The sequence below is a fragment of the Pelodiscus sinensis genome, chromosome 3, assembly GCF_049634645.1.
Source record: "Pelodiscus sinensis isolate JC-2024 chromosome 3, ASM4963464v1, whole genome shotgun sequence".
Taxonomy (NCBI): Eukaryota; Metazoa; Chordata; order Testudines; family Trionychidae; genus Pelodiscus; species Pelodiscus sinensis.
The window spans coordinates 101,010,514-101,028,184 of NC_134713.1; the positions used below are offsets into that span (position 1 = coordinate 101,010,514).

General features: G+C 42.7%; 1 protein-coding gene across 8 annotated transcripts in view; it reads left to right on the forward strand.

The window, feature by feature from the left end:
- ADGRG6 (adhesion G protein-coupled receptor G6) overlaps positions 1-17,671 on the forward strand; it is a 163,882-nt gene that overhangs the window by 85,434 nt on the left and 60,777 nt on the right. For all 8 annotated transcript variants that reach the window (XM_075924316.1, XM_075924318.1, XM_075924317.1 and 5 more), the window contains 4 exons: positions 3,832-3,884; positions 3,979-4,038; positions 15,221-15,363; positions 15,904-16,018. In XM_075924316.1, coding sequence (XP_075780431.1) covers positions 3,832-3,884; positions 3,979-4,038; positions 15,221-15,363; positions 15,904-16,018 — 371 coding nt within the window. The remainder of the gene's footprint in view (positions 1-3,831; positions 3,885-3,978; positions 4,039-15,220; positions 15,364-15,903; positions 16,019-17,671) is intronic.

The window sequence follows — 17,671 nt, forward strand, 5'->3', positions numbered from 1 at the left end:
GTTAAAACATTGGAAGTATGCTCCTTCTTTAAGCTCTTATATATGATGGGTAAATTTTTCAAATATTACCTAAGGGACCTGGGAAGTTAAGTCCCCTTTTTTAAAACAATGTAGGCACTTATAGACAGAAATCAATAAGTGTTATGCAGCTGGAACTTTTCAGACTCCTGCTAGGCAGCTATCTAAACCTTTAGGCACCTAAATGTCCCTTATACACCCAAATCTCATTCAAAGTCAACAGGACTTGGGCTTTTAAGTACCTAAGTGATATTCAAAGTCATGGTTAGGCTCCTAAGTCAATTAGATGTTTTTGAACTGTTATCCCACAGCAACAGAAATGTGGAGCCAACACTACCAGTGGTCCATGGACCAGAGTTTGTGTACAATTGGACAGAGACTTCAAAGCCATGCATGTTTGGTATGATTGTCATAAATCCAGAAAGTGCCTTATTTATTGTAGCATATTCTCTACATGCCAGGCAGATTTTTTGTTGAACCAAGAGATCACAAATGTCAGGCCACCAAATATAGCTTCATGTGTGTATGTGGATGAGCTGCAAACAGAGATCCTCAAAGTGTTGAAGAAATCATCAGAAAATAATAATCAAAACACCACCAGAAAGAACTCTGTCAACATGCTATTATTAGAATAAAACAAACTTCAAATACAATATTTCTGGGGAAGGCATAGCCCAGAATGAGATGGCCAGATAGCAAATGTGAGAAATCAGGACAGAAGGGGTAGGAGGGAGGGTAATATGCACCTAAAGAAAAAGCCCCAAATATTGGGACTGTCCCTATAAAATCAATACATCTGATTGCCCTACCCAAGAGCAACATAGGATTTTCCAAAATAACATTAATCTAGTTTTGACATTTGACTGTAACATTTATTTATGTGTAATTAACTGCTTTCAAGCTAAAGCACAGGGCATGTATAAGGTTGTCATAAAAACGAGGTCAACATATATACAAAAGCAGAAAAACAGCAGGAACAGTAATATCTTATTCTTGTTATGAGGTGGTTTAGAATTTGATTTAATACATTAACCCTTCTCTGCCTCATATTAGGGAGCTGTTTCATGCATTTCATGTATTTTTCATGTTCTGATAGCTGGTTGTTGTTGTTTGTTTATTTGCTGGTAGGATGCCTAAATATGCCTCCTTTTTATTTTCCATGCAAATATAAATAATTTTTAATAGTAAATTACTGCATATCTGTAGAAGGCTTTAACAATACAGTAACCTGAAGTGATATTTGCATGCTATCTACACACAATTTTATGCCCTAAATAAATCCGTGGGCAAAGCATTTTAGGAATATATAATAATTGGAATCTGCTTTAGAGCATTTTGGTAATAACTTTCTGCAAAGTGTCAAATCGTAAATTAGATCAGGTGATGGTTGATAGATGTAACTGAGGCTCATTACTTTTTTGTTAGTAGTTTGATGTGGACATTGTGCTATGCACATATGGATGGAAATATTTTCTATTTTTTTATTATTACTATTATTTTTCCAGAAGAAAAATAATCTCCTGATGATACATTTAGTGACATAGAGCTGCAGTGTTTATATTTCTGTAGTAGAGATCCTGAATCTGTACATTCATCATTGAAATAAATTATATGAAATGACATGGAGACTTAATGATGACGTTTGGTGGATGTTGTTGCTGAAGAATGACAACTTCACTCTATTTGCGTGCTCTTTTCTTACTGACCTGTTGTAGCTGACTTCCCTAGGGTGTGTCTAGACTACATGCCTCCTTCGACGGAGGCATGTAGATTAGCGAGATCGGAAGAGGGAAATGAAGCCGCGATTAAAATAATCGCGGCTTCATTTAAATTTAAATGGCTGCCCCGATCTGCCGATCAGCTGTTTGTCGGCAGATCGGGGGAGTCTGGACGCGATGCCCCGACAAAGAAGCCTTTCTTCATCGACACAGGTAAACCTGGTTTCACGAGGCTTACCTGTGTCGATGAAGAAAGGCTTCTTTGTCGGGGCATCGCGTCCAGACTCCCCCGATCTGCCGACAAACAGCTGATCGGCAGATCGGGGCAGCCATTTAAATTTAAATGAAGCCGCGATTATTTTAATCGCGGCTTCATTTCCCTCTTCCGATCTCGCTAATCTACATGCCTCCGTCGAAGGAGGCATGTAGTCTAGACACACCCCTAGAGAACATCCTGACAGCATTAAGGGAGTTTTAGGTTGGACATTAGGAAAAACTTCCTAACTGTCAGGGTGGTTAAACACTGGAATAAGTTGCCTAGGGAGGTTGTGGAATCTCCATCTCTGGAGATAGTTAAGAGCAGGTTAGATAGACATCTATCAGGGATGGTCCAGATGGTACTGGGTCCTGCCGTGAGGGCAGGAGACTGGATTCAATGAACTCTTGAGGTCCTTTCTAGGTCCTTTCTAGTTCTATGATTCTTAAACAAGTCAGTGAACAGTTGTTCCACAGAGCACAGTTGGCTCAGCCAAGTATTTATTCTGGTAAGATACTTAAGAGGAGTATCAATGGAAAAGTTGAGTTACAAGGTTGTTTGCATTCTATCAATCAGAGGGGTGTCACCCTAAAAATGGCCTCAATCTAGTGTTCATCTTGAATGTTACTCTCACAGGGTATGTCTAAACTACATGGCTCCGTCGATGGAGCCATGTAGATTTGTTGTTTTGTCAAAGGCAAATGAAGCCGCCATTTAAATGATCGCGGCTTCATTTAAATTTACATGGCTGCTGCGCTGAGCCAACAAACAGCTGATCAGCTGTTTGTCCGCTCAGCACGCTAGTCTGGACGCTCCCCTGCCGACATCAAAGCCCTTTGTCGGCAGCCCCGGTAAACCTCATCCCACGAGGAATAACGGGGCTGCTGACAAAGGGCTTTGATGTCGGCAGGGGAGCGTCCAGACTAGCACGGTGGGGCAGGCAGTTGGGATGTAGGAGGGGGTACTAGATGCAGGCTCTGGGAGGGTACTCAGGGATAGGACAAGGGTTTGGGGTTCATGACTGGGGTAGGAGTTTGGGATGTGGGCTCCAGCTGGGCACTGCTGGTGGCTGCTGGTGGCTCCTGGCTCACCCCTGCCCTGGCCCTGGACCACTCCCTAAAGCAGCCAGCAAACTCCATCTCAAGTCCTGTTGTGCTCCCTCCCTGCTCTGTGGAGAAAGGATACAAAGTGGGAGGGGGCACCTTGATATCAACACCCCTCTTCTCCTTCCCCTGCCCTGCACAGAAAGCAGGAGGCTCCCAGGAGCGCGGGAGGGAGAGGGGGCAGAGGGCAGGGAGGGGACAGCTCCAAGTCAAAGGGCAAGGGATGAGCAGCAGTGGGGGAAGGGGCAGCTGAAGTGCAGGCACTTGATAGCATCTTGGCCAAACCAGTCAGGATCACCTGTCAGAGGCTCCAAGATCTACCAGTAGATCTACTGGTTGGTGACCACTGATTTAAAATAAAAGATTGAAACAGGTTCAGCAGCAGATTTGTAGACTTTTGATGGACATTGACAGTATATTTCCCCTATTATTCAGTGCCCAGAAATCCTTCTAACCGCAGCTTTTGCAGAAACAGTAGGGGTTGGGGAATCCCAATTGTCTATTGATTGCACAGTGCCTTTATTAAGATCCCTTCTCCACTGAAACCCTCCACCCTACTTGGTAAATATACACACCTAATAAGGACATAATTCCACAGTGGGGAAATGTAGACTTCATTTTGCCAAATAAAGATGTTGTTTTTGGTGGGCGAAGGCGATCTTATAAGATTCTGCTAGATAATGCAGGGGCCTTACTTTACCACACCATCCTTATAATTATTCTCTGTATTTTTCAGCTAAATCAGACCTTCCAGAACTGGAATTATACTGTGTACGTGGTCAATATCAGGTACATGTTGCTGATATTCATGAAGTTACCTGATTTAAGTCCTTAGTGGGAGTCATGACACACTCATTTATATTTATGCTTCTTGCTTTTTAAGTATTGAACCAACCCCTAAACATGAAAAGGCAAGGGAGAAAAGAAGCAACGCTGATTCAAGGTAACTTTAATGGGACTTTTTCGTGATAAAGGCAATACATAATGTCAAAATTGTGTGTGACATAATTGCATGCTATGGGCCATACCCTTCCATTTGGTAAATGTAATTTATGGCCACCTACTGCCCTCGATGTACAAACAAACCTCACATTGCTATGATAAACTTCAAAAACAATGAATGGTCTGTGCTTTATAGACTAACAAAACATGTAGATGGTACTATGAGCTTTCGTGGGCACAGCCCACTTCTTCAGATGACTGGAGTTTATGATATTTATTGTAATTTAAACTGCTTTGGATTTAAACCAGGTAGATCTATGAGAACCTAAGACTTGGCTGATCATTTTTCAAAACTTAATTTTTGACTGTCATAAAATGTTGCAGACCTGTCTAATATATATGGGAAGCAATACCCATTCTTCTCCCATCACGATCTATCTTAGGATTTTCTATAGAACCTGTCATTGGTACCTAAGTACTATCTCTAGAAAGAAGCATTTTTTTCTCCTCTGCCTCATCTCTCAAGGCACATCTACACTGCACAGAAGATTGACGCTGCCGTGATCAAACTTCCAGGGTTCGATCTAGTGGCTGTAGTATAGACCTCTAGATCAAACTCAAAGGGCACCCCTATCAGCCCTGGTACTCCTGCTCATCACTAGGAGTAAGGAAAGCCAACAGGAGTTGTTTGTTCCCATCAGCCTCCCGCTATGTGGGTGGCAGGGAAATGCAATGTAAGATACATCAATTCCATTTATACAGTTTACATAGCTGGAGTTATGTATCTTACTTTGACCTTCGCTTCTCGGCCTTTTGGCTAAGATCAAGTGTACTTTGACCTTCCCATGTAGTGTGGACCAGGCCTACCTCCAAACTGCTTCCATTCTAGACATTTTCTGCTGTTTTACTCTAGTGTATTTTCACCCTTATATGCTGCACTGTAACCATAACTTTTAAAACACTCACAGCATAGTACTGTTCTTCAACAGGCCTCTTGAAGTGATGAATTCAGAAGCCATAGAGACAGAATTATACAAAGAGAAAAATGGAAGTGGAGAAGTTGTCATTTTGGGAATGTTAAAAATAGATATTTTTTTAAAACAAAGCTTTAAATAATTACATTCTAGAAAAGAGAAAAACAAAATAAAAATATAGAAGTAGTTTGTTATTGTCGCATTGCTGATCTATATCAGCTGAAATAATCCAAAGTATACAGTTTTTATGATGAGTTAATTACACGTGGTAATCAGAGTCTCATGCAATTCCAAGTCCAAAAGTGAATATTATCATCAACACCTAGAACAGCATGAAGATCTCTGGATGGCAGCTATGCAAAAATATCCATGAGTAGATTATTAACTAAATTAAAAGATAAAATTTTATTACTATAGTGCTGTAATTTGTGCATGTATTTAATTTTTTCATCCTAGTAGCAGTGTCTCTATCCCAGAAGATGTTGGTTCAAAACAGAGTGGGACACTCTAGATGGGATATAAGCACAATGGTTTGTGAGCATGGTTGTCTTTTGTCCCCACCATTTTGCACAAACCTTTAAAAATAAAGTATATTTGTGTTCTTTCTGCAGAAAAAATTTGCATGCTTTTCGTTTCTTCCATTGATTTCTTGCCCTTTTTGACACCACAGTAATGCCACATATTTCTGCTACTGCTGCTGCTGCTTTTCCCAGAAGGATCCTACAGATCCTAGGTGTAGCCATATCACCAAGGTTTGGTCGCTTGGGTAAGAGAAATGGCCTCCACAGAGCTATTCAGCACCCCTCCCCCCACCACTTTCCTTATGCTTTTTTCCAGCAATTTTGCAAATCTTGAGTCTTGATTTCATATCTCAGCTTTTTGCCACTTACCAGCAAAATAAGATTATGCTTGCTCCAACCTTCACTACTTGATCGTCATAATTTTGGCCCATACTCTGTACTTAATCACTCCTACTACAGGAAACAGCAGTTCTAATTACTGTTTAACAACTCACCCAAATAAAAACATCACTCATTGTTAAAATGTTTAAAAGAGCAGTTGCTACATCTACATAGAAATCTCTTCCCTTAGTCATGAAAAGGAAGAACTAAGCAAGAAAGCAAAGACATTCTACCAGTCCTGATCCTGCTCATGAAAGTCAGTGGTGGGTCTTTTGCTATTAATTTCAGTAGAAACATAATCAGGCTTCTGATTAATTGTGGGTGAGGTGATGTATAATGAAATGTTTAATAAGGAGTATTCTTGAGACCAGACAGACTACTCTTTAGAAAGTGTTATGGTTTCAGCCAAGAGCTAGCAGTTGCAGGATCCTGTATTCTTGTTTTTCTTGTATTTGATACGTTATCTTTAGTCATTTACCATCTTGTTAGTCTTTAAAGTGCTACATTGTCCTGCATTTTAGTCATTTAAGTGTGTGACAAAATATAAAATAGTCACATTTATAGAGGAAGCTGGCACAGTGCCTGACACTCCCAGTCTTCACAATTGTTTTTGAGTACATTATGAAATAGAAATACCAGAGTTCATATAAAGTAACACAATTGTAATGTCTGCTTGTATTTTAAAAAACCTGCTAAACCCCTACTGCAACATCACTCAGCATTGGCTCAACTCTGCTCCTGTTGAAGTCAATGGAAATTAGACCACTGAATTCAATGGGTGCAGAAGGCTGAATACTTATGAAAACCAAACTCTATACACATGCATTTGCTTTTTTTAACTGTTTTATTTCTGTGTAAATATTTTGCTTGTGAAAGATACTAAATTTTTCTCATATCCAGGGGAAAATACAAGTTTCTCCACAAAGTCCCACTAGTATATTTTAGCCATGACTTGTAGGAAAGGTCTCTTTGTGCAAATGGATTATTTGGCTTGTGTGCCCACACAGTCCTAGGCCTCTCTGGTGTATCAGCCAATAAGGAAGCTTGATTCAGCTCCAATTCTCTTCCATTGAGCCTTTCCATTGACTTCAGTGGGAGTTGGGTGGGGCCAGAAGTTATCAGAGCATTAGTTGTTCTGTAAAAACTTTAAATCTGGGAATAGTCCTGCAGCACTTTAAAGACTAACGAAAAATGCAGATGTTATCATGAGCTTTTGTGGGCACAACTCACTTCTTCAGATGAATGAAGTTAAGGGGTCCAGGGCCCAAATAAATAGCATAGAAAGAGAGGGGATGGGAAGGGAAAGAGAAGGGGGAAAAATGGAGAAAAAAATGTCAATTAGAGTGTGCGTGCTAAATGAGGCTAATGGAGTGGGCTCTACATATTCTAAGTACAGTAGACTTCCAATAATCCGGCACCTTTGGGACCTAGGTGGTGCTGAATTATCGGATATGCTGGAGTATCAGGAGGTACTCCGGCGGGGGTCTGTGATGAGTCTGCTGGGACCCACACTGCGTCTGGGGGGTGGGCTGGGAATGGTATGGTGAGGGGTGAACCCTCCACCATTTTGCAGGAAAGTGGGGGAAGCCCTGCACCGCCGCCGAGGGTTTCCGGGAGGGGAGCGGGCTCCCCAGACTGCAGTAGTTATCGCCGCAGTGGGGTGAGGGACAGCACTGCGGGACCAACCCAGCAGCACCCTAGCTGCTCTGCTTCGCCACTTGTCCGCTGCTCATCAGTTTCAGCAGTGGCAGCGGCGGACTTGGGGAAGCAGCGGAGTAGAGCAGCTGGTGTGCTGCCAGGTTGTTCCCTCAGCGCTGCCTCTCACCCCCCTGCTCAGCACCCCGCAGCACCCCAGCTGCTCTGCTCCGCCGCTTCCCAAAGTCCGCCACTAGTCAATTTCAGCAGTGGCAGCGGTGGACTTGGGAAAGCGGTGGGGCGGAGCAGAGCAGCTGGGGTACTACCGGGCTTCGAACAAGAGGGTGAGGGGCAGCGCTGCGGGACCAACCTGGCAGCGCCCCAGCTGCTCTACTCCGTCGCTTCTTCAAGTCTGCCGCTGCCACTGCTGAAACTGATGAGCGGCGGGACAGAGCAGCTGGGGTGCTGCCAGGTTGGTCCCGCAGTGCCACCCCTCACTTCCCTGCTCGGTGATAACTATTGCAGTCTTGGGGGTGTGGAGCCCGCTCCCATTTCGGAAACTCTCAGCGGCTGCACGGGGCTTCCCCCGCCTTCCTGCAAAATGGCAGAGGGTTTGCCCCTCTCCGCGCTGTTCCCCGCCCACTCCCCCACCCTCCAGCCAGACGCAGTGCGGGTCCCGGCAGACCCCTCACAGGGGTGTAATCTCCTTTCCCTCTTCTCCCCTTCCCTTTCCCAGCCGCGAGCCCCCATGGGGCTAACAGCAGCTCCAATTGTCTGGCTGGCCAGAGCACTTCTGGGTTCCATTTGGTGCCAGACTATCGGGAGTGCTGGACCACTGGATGCCGGACAATTGGAGTTGTACTCCCTCCCCCCAATCATGAACCCCTGCCCCTCACATCCTTGACCCTCTCTCTAGCACCCTCCTCCTCTGCCTCCAGCCCTGCAGAGCCTGGATAGTCATCTGGCTCTGACAATCTGTTTTATCATATCTCTGGGTGGGTATTTAAGTTTTAGGAATACTTGTTATAGATCCCATAGATGTTCATCTCGGTCTGTGGGATTGCAGCAAATCTGGTTGAATCTTAGGGCCTGGCTGTAAACAATTGACTGGGAAATGTGTCTGAGAAGGAAGCTAGAGGCATGTAGGTAAGTGAAATGGTTGGTAGGATTTTATGTCATTAGGATGTGGAATGCAGTGGCTTACCCAGATCAGGTTTTTGTTTAAACCTCTATTCAAGGTGTCAAACTTGTAAATTAAACCAAGTTCTGCAGCTTCTCTCTCTAGCTGGCTTTTGAAATTGCTTTGAAATAATATAGACACTTTGAGATCCATTAGTGAATGCCCAGGCAAGTTGAAATGTTCCCCAACAGGTTTCTATGTGTTACCATTTTGAATACCTGATTTGTGTCCATTAAACGTTTCTCATAGAGACTATCCAGTTTGGCCAATATAGATGGCAGAGGAGCATTGCTGGCACTGGTATAAATTACATTGGTGGATGTAATTTATGGTATAAATTACATTGGTGGATGTGCAGTTATATGAGCCTTTAATGTGGCAGTTTATGTGGTTAGGTCCTGTGATTATGTCATTTGTATAGAGGTGTGGACAGAGTTGGCACTGGAGTTGATTGCAGGGATGGGTTCCTGGATGAGTAAGATGTAGGTGTGCTGTGTGGTTACTGGAAAGAATTTGTTTGAGATTAGGAGTTTGTCCGTAGGTGAGGACTGACCTGTCCCCCAAGGCCTGTGAGATTGAAAATCTATCATTTTCCAGGATATATTGTAGATTGTTAATAATGCATTGGAGGGAGTTAAGTTGGGGGCTGTAGGTGGTGACCAGTGGTGTACTGTTGCTTTCTTTGTAGGGCCTATCTTGAAGATGCTGATGCCTGGATAGTCATCTGGCTCTGACAATCTGTTTTTTCACATCTCTGGGTGGGTATTTAAGTTTTAGGAATACTTGTTATAGATCCCACAGATGTTCATCTCGGGAACAATTGACTGGGAAATGTGTCTGAGAAGGAAGCTAGAGGCATGTAGGTAAGTGAAATGGTGGGTAGGTTTCTGGTATAAGGAGGTAGAAAGATGGCCATCGTGTAATTGTACTGTAGTGTCAAGGAAGAGGATCTCTTGTATGGACTGGTCCAGGCTAAGGCTGAGGAGTGGAAGTTGTTAAAATCCCTGTGGAATTCTTCTTCCTGTGGATATGATGAAAATGTCGTCAGTTTAGCATAAGTAGAGTAAGGATGCTGGGGGGCAAGAGGTGAGGAAACATTGTTCGAGGTCAGCCATAAAGATGTTGGCATATTGTGGGGCCATGCAGGTTCCCGTACCTGTGCCGCTGATTTAAATATACAATTGAATAAATATACAATTAAATATACAAATTGTTCCCAAATTGGAAATGGTTGAGGGTGAGGTTATAATAATAATGTAACAAATTCATTTCACATAAGATGGCATCAGCCTTTGGCCACTGTTGACACAACATGGATTTAAATTCTCTCCCCAGCCCCTTTACTGCAGTACTCTTTCTTTTATTGTGAAGTAGATTGTAGATTTTACATTGCATCATGACTTACAGTATTATATTAATAATAAGCACCTAGCTATGATGGAATATCAATGCAAAGGAAATGTTATAAAGCAAATTCATTATGATCAACTATTTATCTTGCCACATCAATTTTACAGGGAGTAATGTGACCCAAAGACACACAGGAATTATCATATTGGATGACAGCTGTGGTTTATCTAATCCAGTACCGTGTTATTGTAAGACTAGTGCTCGATGTTTCAGAGGAAGGTGTAAGAAACCCTGAGATGAAAAATTATGGAATAATTTTTAAAAAGTTTCTTCCCAATCTACATTGGTTTGTGGTTCATTTACATCCTAAACATTAGGGTTTATGTCTCTTCTAAAATATCCACTTCTTGTACTATCAGGGTATGTCTACACTACCCTCCTAGTTCGAACTAGGAGGGTAATGTAGGCATACCGCACTTGCAAATGAAGCCCGGGATTTGAATTTCCCGGGCTTCATTTGCATAAGCGGGGAGCCACCATTTTTAAATCCCCGCTGGTTCGAACCCCGTGTAGCGCGGCTACACGGGGCTCGAACTAGGTAGTTCGGACTAGGATCCCTATTCCAAACTACCGGTACACCTCGTTCCACAAGGGTTCGAAGCAGCGGGGATTTAAAAATGGCGGCTCCCCGCTTATGCAAATGAAGCCCGGGAAATTCAAATCCCGGGCTTCATTTGCAAGTGCAGTATGCCTACATTACCCTCCTAGTTCGAAGTAGGAGGGTAGTGTAGACATACCCTCAGAGAGTAACTAGGAGCTCCTGACTTACCTACTCTAAATCTATACCACAGATTACTTTGCTTACCTCTATCATGTGCCCTCTTATTTGTCTGCTCTCTAATCTAAACATTCCCAGAATTAACAGTATTGCCTCATTTAGAAGTCTCTCCATGACTCACGTAATTTTGTTGGCCATTCCCAAACTCCTCTATTCTGCTATATCTTTTTATGAATAGGGTGACCAGAACAAAACAAACTACAGTATTCCAAGGAAGGGCCTTTGATTATAAGTTGATGTTATTATCTTTTCACTACTATTTCCATTCCTTATACATCTGAATATTTTGCCTGCTGTTTGGACCACCAGTGCTCTTTGACCAGATGTTTTCATTGTGTAGTTCACAATCATAGCTGGTTCTTTTTCCTAATAGTTCCATTAATTTAGAACTCACCAACAAGTAGTTCAAATTATTCCTTTTAAGTCATACACCCATCTGTACTGCAGATCTTACCACATGTCTGCCACCATATTTTTATACTTTCTACTAATTTACAAACATCTTTGAAACTCTTCTGCTCATCTTCAAAAACTTCATAAAAAAGAAGTAAGATGTGTAGAGAGAAGCTGAAATAACAAAGTCATTATGCTTTTTTAAAAAGGCGTTTCACATTGACATCCATTTCTTTTAGTATTTTATTTACTATCTGCAGGATGATTTGTACAGGATGAATGTGTGTTTTAAGGTTGGGCTTATCCATAATTACATCATTGATGTTTACATAAAAATAGGCATACATAAATTCCAATTAAATGTGTTATTTCAGCATCAAAATGCTCTGCGGGATCTGACTGTTACATAGATGGAGAGAAATGATCAATTCAGAATTGTATTAATTATCAAGTTAAAGTGATTATTATTCATTACACATTAACGTGACTCATTTTAGCTTACTATATATGTAATATATGTCAAAATATAAAGGAGTTCTATGTTACACAATATTTATAGTATATGCAGTAAGAGTTATTAAAAGCCAGATAAAAAGAATTGTTTAACAGATGTTCTTTATTACTGCTGCATAATCAATTTCCCCTCTTGTAAATAGTCAGGATAACGCACCCATTTATACCAGATCTATCATTACTCCTGCTGTTCTGTTGCCATTAGAGCCAGGACTTTGGTTGCTGACTGTCCAAAGCCACATTTTGATTAGCTGGTAGAACTGGATAGAAACAATTTGATAGTAGTGATCTTTTTCTGTGATGTCCCTTTAGGTGAAGCTGGGAGTGGCAACAATTTATTAAATATTTTACTTTTAAAGTAGGTAGAATAGATGATGGAGGCCAGAAACTTTTGGGAAAGATGTATTAGTAGATGGATCCTCTTGGGCAGGAGTAAAGGTGGGTGTGGGGGGCTGAAACTGACATGCTTCTAGACAGTTTTCACTCTTCCTCTGAAATAAATGGCATGACAACCCCTTTACTGCTGTCGACCTTGTGCCTCACAAAGCACCCCAAGCATGCATCAATAGTCTGCTAATGCACATCCTATTGAGGTTGTTTCTGTGAATTAATTTTCTATTGAATATTGAATGTTAGGGTGAACCTGGTATGTATTATAGCACAGCAGGGATGAGAAACCTTTTTTCTACCGGGGCCACTGACCCACATAAAAAATCAGTCAGGCCTTCACACAGTCCTGTGGATGGTGAAGGCATGGAGGCTCAGCCCCTAGGCTCCACAGTGGGGTAAGGGGTTGAGGTGCAGGAGGATGTGAGGGCTCTAGCTGGGGTGTTGGTTATGGGGTGGGGCTTAGGATGACAGGTTTGGGATGCAGGAGGGCTCTGAGTTTGGATCAAGGAGCTTGGAGTGCAGAGCTTGGAGCTTGGCTCAGGTCTGTGTCAGGGAATTGGGGTGTGGGAGGGAGTTTGGGCTGTGGCTGAGGGTGTGGGTCTGGGGATGGAACTAGGGGTTGTGGTGCAGGAAGAGTTTGGGGTGCAGGCATAAGGAGGAAGGAGTGGGAGGAGGCTCAAAGTTGGAATGGGTCTGGGATGGAATAAGGATGTGAGTGGTGGTTCCTACCTGGGGCAGAGTGGTGGGGTACAAAAGGGGGTTTGGAGTGTGGTCTCCAGCTAGGCAGTGCTTACCTCAAACAGCTTCTGCTCAGCTGTGCAGCAGGGCTCAGGCAGGTCCATGATGCTCCCAGAAGTACCCGCCATGTCCAGACCCTATGTGGAGAAGCCAGCCAGCTTTGCACAGTGCACACTGGTTGTGCCCATAGGTGCCACCACCACAGCTCCCATTGGCTGGAGTTCTTAGCCAATAGGAACTGTGGAGTTGGTGCTGGGAGCAAGTGCAGTATGCAGAGCTTCTCCAATTGTCCCTCCATGTAGGATCTGTAGGAATATTCTAGCTCACTGGCACTTATAGCTCTGGACACATAGGAAAGCGCTGGGGCTTGGAACTTTTAGCGTGAACCATGGAGACTTGCTGCAGGCCAGATGAAATGAAGCCATGGGCCAAATCTGATCCACAGGCTGCAGGTTCCCCACCCCTTATTTAGAGGTACCTGAAATTCTTCTGTAGCAGTATCTCTCTAGGGGACACTCAGATCCAAGGCAAACAGGTGACTACTGGCCAAGTTTAAACATTTGCTCAGCAATATAAAAGAAAAAGTGTATGGACTAAGAATAAATATTTCTGTTCATATAAATAGTAATTATGTGCCTATTTGTACATTTCCCCTAATCACAGGGAGTTATTAAAATTGCAAGTTTTTTTTTTTAATTTAGTTCAAGATCTTATTTTTGAATACACAAGGGAAATGCGTCACCTTTGCAGATTATAAGGCTGAGAGATCATCAGTATATTGACATTTCTCAGGCCACATCAGTAATGAATCAACTTCAAAAATAGCTGTCAGAGCCATATAACTTTTAAAAAGATGTCAGACATAACTGGAGTTAACGTTTAGCAGGCAACAGCAATATCTATACAATAAACTGCAGTTCTTATACCATATCCAACACAGGCAGCTTTCTGGAAAATTCTTGACAACCAAATGATGGCATTTATATGCCTGAGGTACAACGGAGAACCACTCAGTATGCTGCCTCTACAATTTTCCTCTTCTCCCTCTGAGGGACTCCTGGTGAAAGCAGCTTTGTTCACAATCTGTTCCCTCACTGTATCCAAACTGGCATCCCTCCATAAGTTTCCAAGGAGCCCGACATCAAGCCTAGCTCCAAATTCAGTTTTGGGTCTTCCTACTACTATCCTGGCACAGCCCTTGGATATCTTGTTGTTCCTCTAAGCATTCTTCCTGTACATTGGGGTCTTCACATATCTTGGTGAGGTTTTTGAGCAGTGGCTGTTTGTCCCTACTACTTGTGCCTATCTCCTGTCTTAGAACAGGTCCTGTTGTAACTCCTCTCTTCTTCTCACCATTCCATCTGAGGGCACGTCTAGAATACATGGCTCTGTCAATGGAGCCATGTAGATTAGGGTTGTAGGCAAAGGGAAATGAAGCGGCAATTTAAATAATCTTCGCTTCATTTAAATTAAAATGGCTGCCGTGCTGCGCCGATCAGCTGTTTCGCGGCACAGTGCTGTAGTTTGGACGCTCTGTGGTCGACATCAAAGGCATTTGTCTACCTCCCCAGAATGCCTCGTGGGATGAGGTTTATCAGAAAGGTTGACAAATGCCTTTGATGTCAACCGCGGACTGTCCAGACTAGCTCGCTGAGCCGACAAAGAGCTGATAGGCACAGTGTGGCAACCACTTAAATTTAAATGAAGCGGCGATTATTTAAATCGCCACTTCATTTCCCTATGCCCAGTAAACAAATCTACATGGCTCCGTCGATGGAGCCATGTAGTCTAGACATACCCTAACAGTCAGATTTTAAAAAGTATTTAGGCACATAAAGATACAGATAGTTCACTAGTGGTGTTTTCAAAAGTATCTAGATGCTTTAGAAAAACTGTCTTGGCACCTATCTGTGTCTTTTGGTACTTATAACACCTTTCAAAATTGGGCCCTTAAGCATTTTTAAAATCTTTATCTTAGATATTTGAGAGAACGATCTCAATAATAGTAGCTGCTGGTGGGATTTCTCAACAGTGACAGGTTTGGAGGGGCTGTGTGTGTCTGAAAAGGTTAATTTACAGGTAAGAAACAATATTTTCTGAATTACTCCCTCTACATTGGCATGGACATGGTTTGTATAGTCTCTCTGTCATGACATATAGAGATTAAAATACGGGCAGGCATCTTCACCATAAACCTTATTCAAGTTGATTGGATATTAATTTCAAAACCCTAATTCCTTTGTTATCTCTCATAATAATTTTCCTTGCAGTTTTGTGATTTGGGCTCTTCTGGTTTACAACTCTACCAACAACATCAGTTTAGAAGAGCAAGCCATCCAGCAGAAACTCATAAGTAATAATGCAAGCATAGGGGATGGATTGAGGCTCCATACAGTGGTTGTTGATCCAGTGGGTAGGTAAAGACATTTCACTGTTGCCATTCTTCAGGCTTTGTTTGCTTGCCCCCAAACAAGTCCCTCTTCCCCTTGCCCCCCATTTAGTGAATGCTAAAGCATCTAACAATTAACAATGGAGCTAACCCTCCATTGTTGCAGTTGTACTAAAATCTGATATCTTCTAATTCAGACAAAAATTATGACCAAACAAATCAGGCCTTCATTGGATTCTCAGCAACTGGTCTGTGTGCTTCAAATTGCCAGTCTGGTAACTAGTTTCTCAGCTGCTAACTAAGCATAGCTCCATAAGGTTCAGTAGAGCTATGCCAATTTAAAACAAAGCTGATGATCTGGTTGGTGGCTCTGGAACAAAGGTGTACAATATACAACACCTAACCATCGCAAACATGTTTCAGGCATCCCCTGGGGAAAATACAATTGCACATAAAGCACGAATGATTAATAAATTGTCTTGCAAGATAGACTGCAAATTAAGCTATAATTTACTTGATAAAAGTTAAGATCTGTTCTCATTTAGGTGCATTGTTGTTTTGTAGAAAAGTGTATTGCTGAAGAAAACCCTGCAAATTATTTCTGGCCAGATACCAGGCCCACTGTAACCAACTTTACATTGTGTCATGGGAGCTCAGTCCAAACTGCATCAAGAACATGGTAAGTATCCATGGAGACCTATTAGAAACTGGGAGGTGTCACACTGTTAGTATTTATGCACCTTAAATTATGTCCGAGTTAGCCCATGTGTCCACATTAATGTGTTCTACCCAATAATAGTCCAAAGCTGTGCGGACCGATGCATGCTCATTTTAATCTACTGCCTGCTAACCAGTGGTGCAAGGATGCAACCATTGTGCAACCATTTCTTAGCAGGATGGGTGGAGGCACCAGCTAAGGGGGAGCATGTGACTCCTCACTCTTCCTGCCCCCAGCCCAGCCCTCCCCTTTCCTCCCCATGATCCATTCCATTTTATCTGAGGGGAGGGGGCATGTTTGTGTGTGGTCTGTCCTCCTGCAATTGCACTGGAACTTCAGGAAATGAGCAGAATGTAGGGCCGATGGCCACCCCATGCCAGCTGCACTTCTGGCACGTGGCTCTACCTCCCCTTACCCTTCCACACCACCATGCCAGAGAAGAGCTTCTGGCGTTCTGCATTTTCAAGGCTCTCCCAGGAAAGGAGCAGAACCCCGAGCTAGGAGGGGCAATGGGGAAAGGAGCAGAACGCTGGCAACTCTTCCCCCCACACTCCCCACCCTGTCCCGTGGTACACAGAGATGCAGATCTGTGGAAAGGCAGGGGGCTGTGCAGCTGCAACAGAGAGAAGGCATGGGGCAGCCAGCTTCTCCTGTGTCAGTTCTGAATGCCATACCGACTAAAAATATTTTGCTGGTACAGCGTACTGGCATATGCTCACTTACTTGCATTGCTGCTGCTAACCCCCAACTATGCTACTGTATAGATTTTAGTTGTCCATTTGATTTTAAGCGGTTGCCTATAGTATGTGTGAACCTCTTAACAATCTTTCTTGCCTTATATTTAATTTGGACACTGATTATTTTCTCCAGTCCTGAGGAAGAACTCTGTGAAGCTCAAACACTATTCCTTTCTAGCAGCAGAAGTTTGCCCAATAAAAGATATTACTTCACCTATCTTTCTTTCTCATTTCTGGAGCCAGCACAGCTACAACAACAAAATGAGTAGTTTAATGGTTGCTACTGGTAGTAACTGTCAGTAAAGATGGTCCTAAGGCTTTAGGCTGAGGTTGTAAAATTTAGACTGTGGCTCAAGAGATTTAGATTCAGTTTTTGGCTCTGCTATAGGCTTCCTGTGTGAGATTCAGAAAGCCAATTAGTCTCTCAATGCCTCAATTCCCAACCTATAAAATAATCCCACCTTTCCTCCACTCTTTCATCTGTCTTTTCTATTCAGACTATAAACACTTAAGAGCACACACTGTCCTTTTTTATGTGTTTATAAAGTACCAAACACAATGATAAAAAACTATAATTAATACGATAGCCATAAGCAATAACAAAGGCTAATGATGAATTTCTATAATAAGCCATAAAAAGGCTTGTCTGCCTATATTGTATCTGGTACGTAGTCTGAGAAGGATGATCCAGCTCTTTTACTGATCTGGAGACAACATGGCAACATGGACATCAGCCTCACAGTTTTGTGCCAGACAGGAAAACAACTGGGAGTTTGTGTTTAACTAACTTACTTCCTCAGCCTGTTAATCTTGTACAAATACCACTAGGTTCTGATTGAACAACATTTGTTGCAAAGGAGTTGGAAAAGGGGTCAAA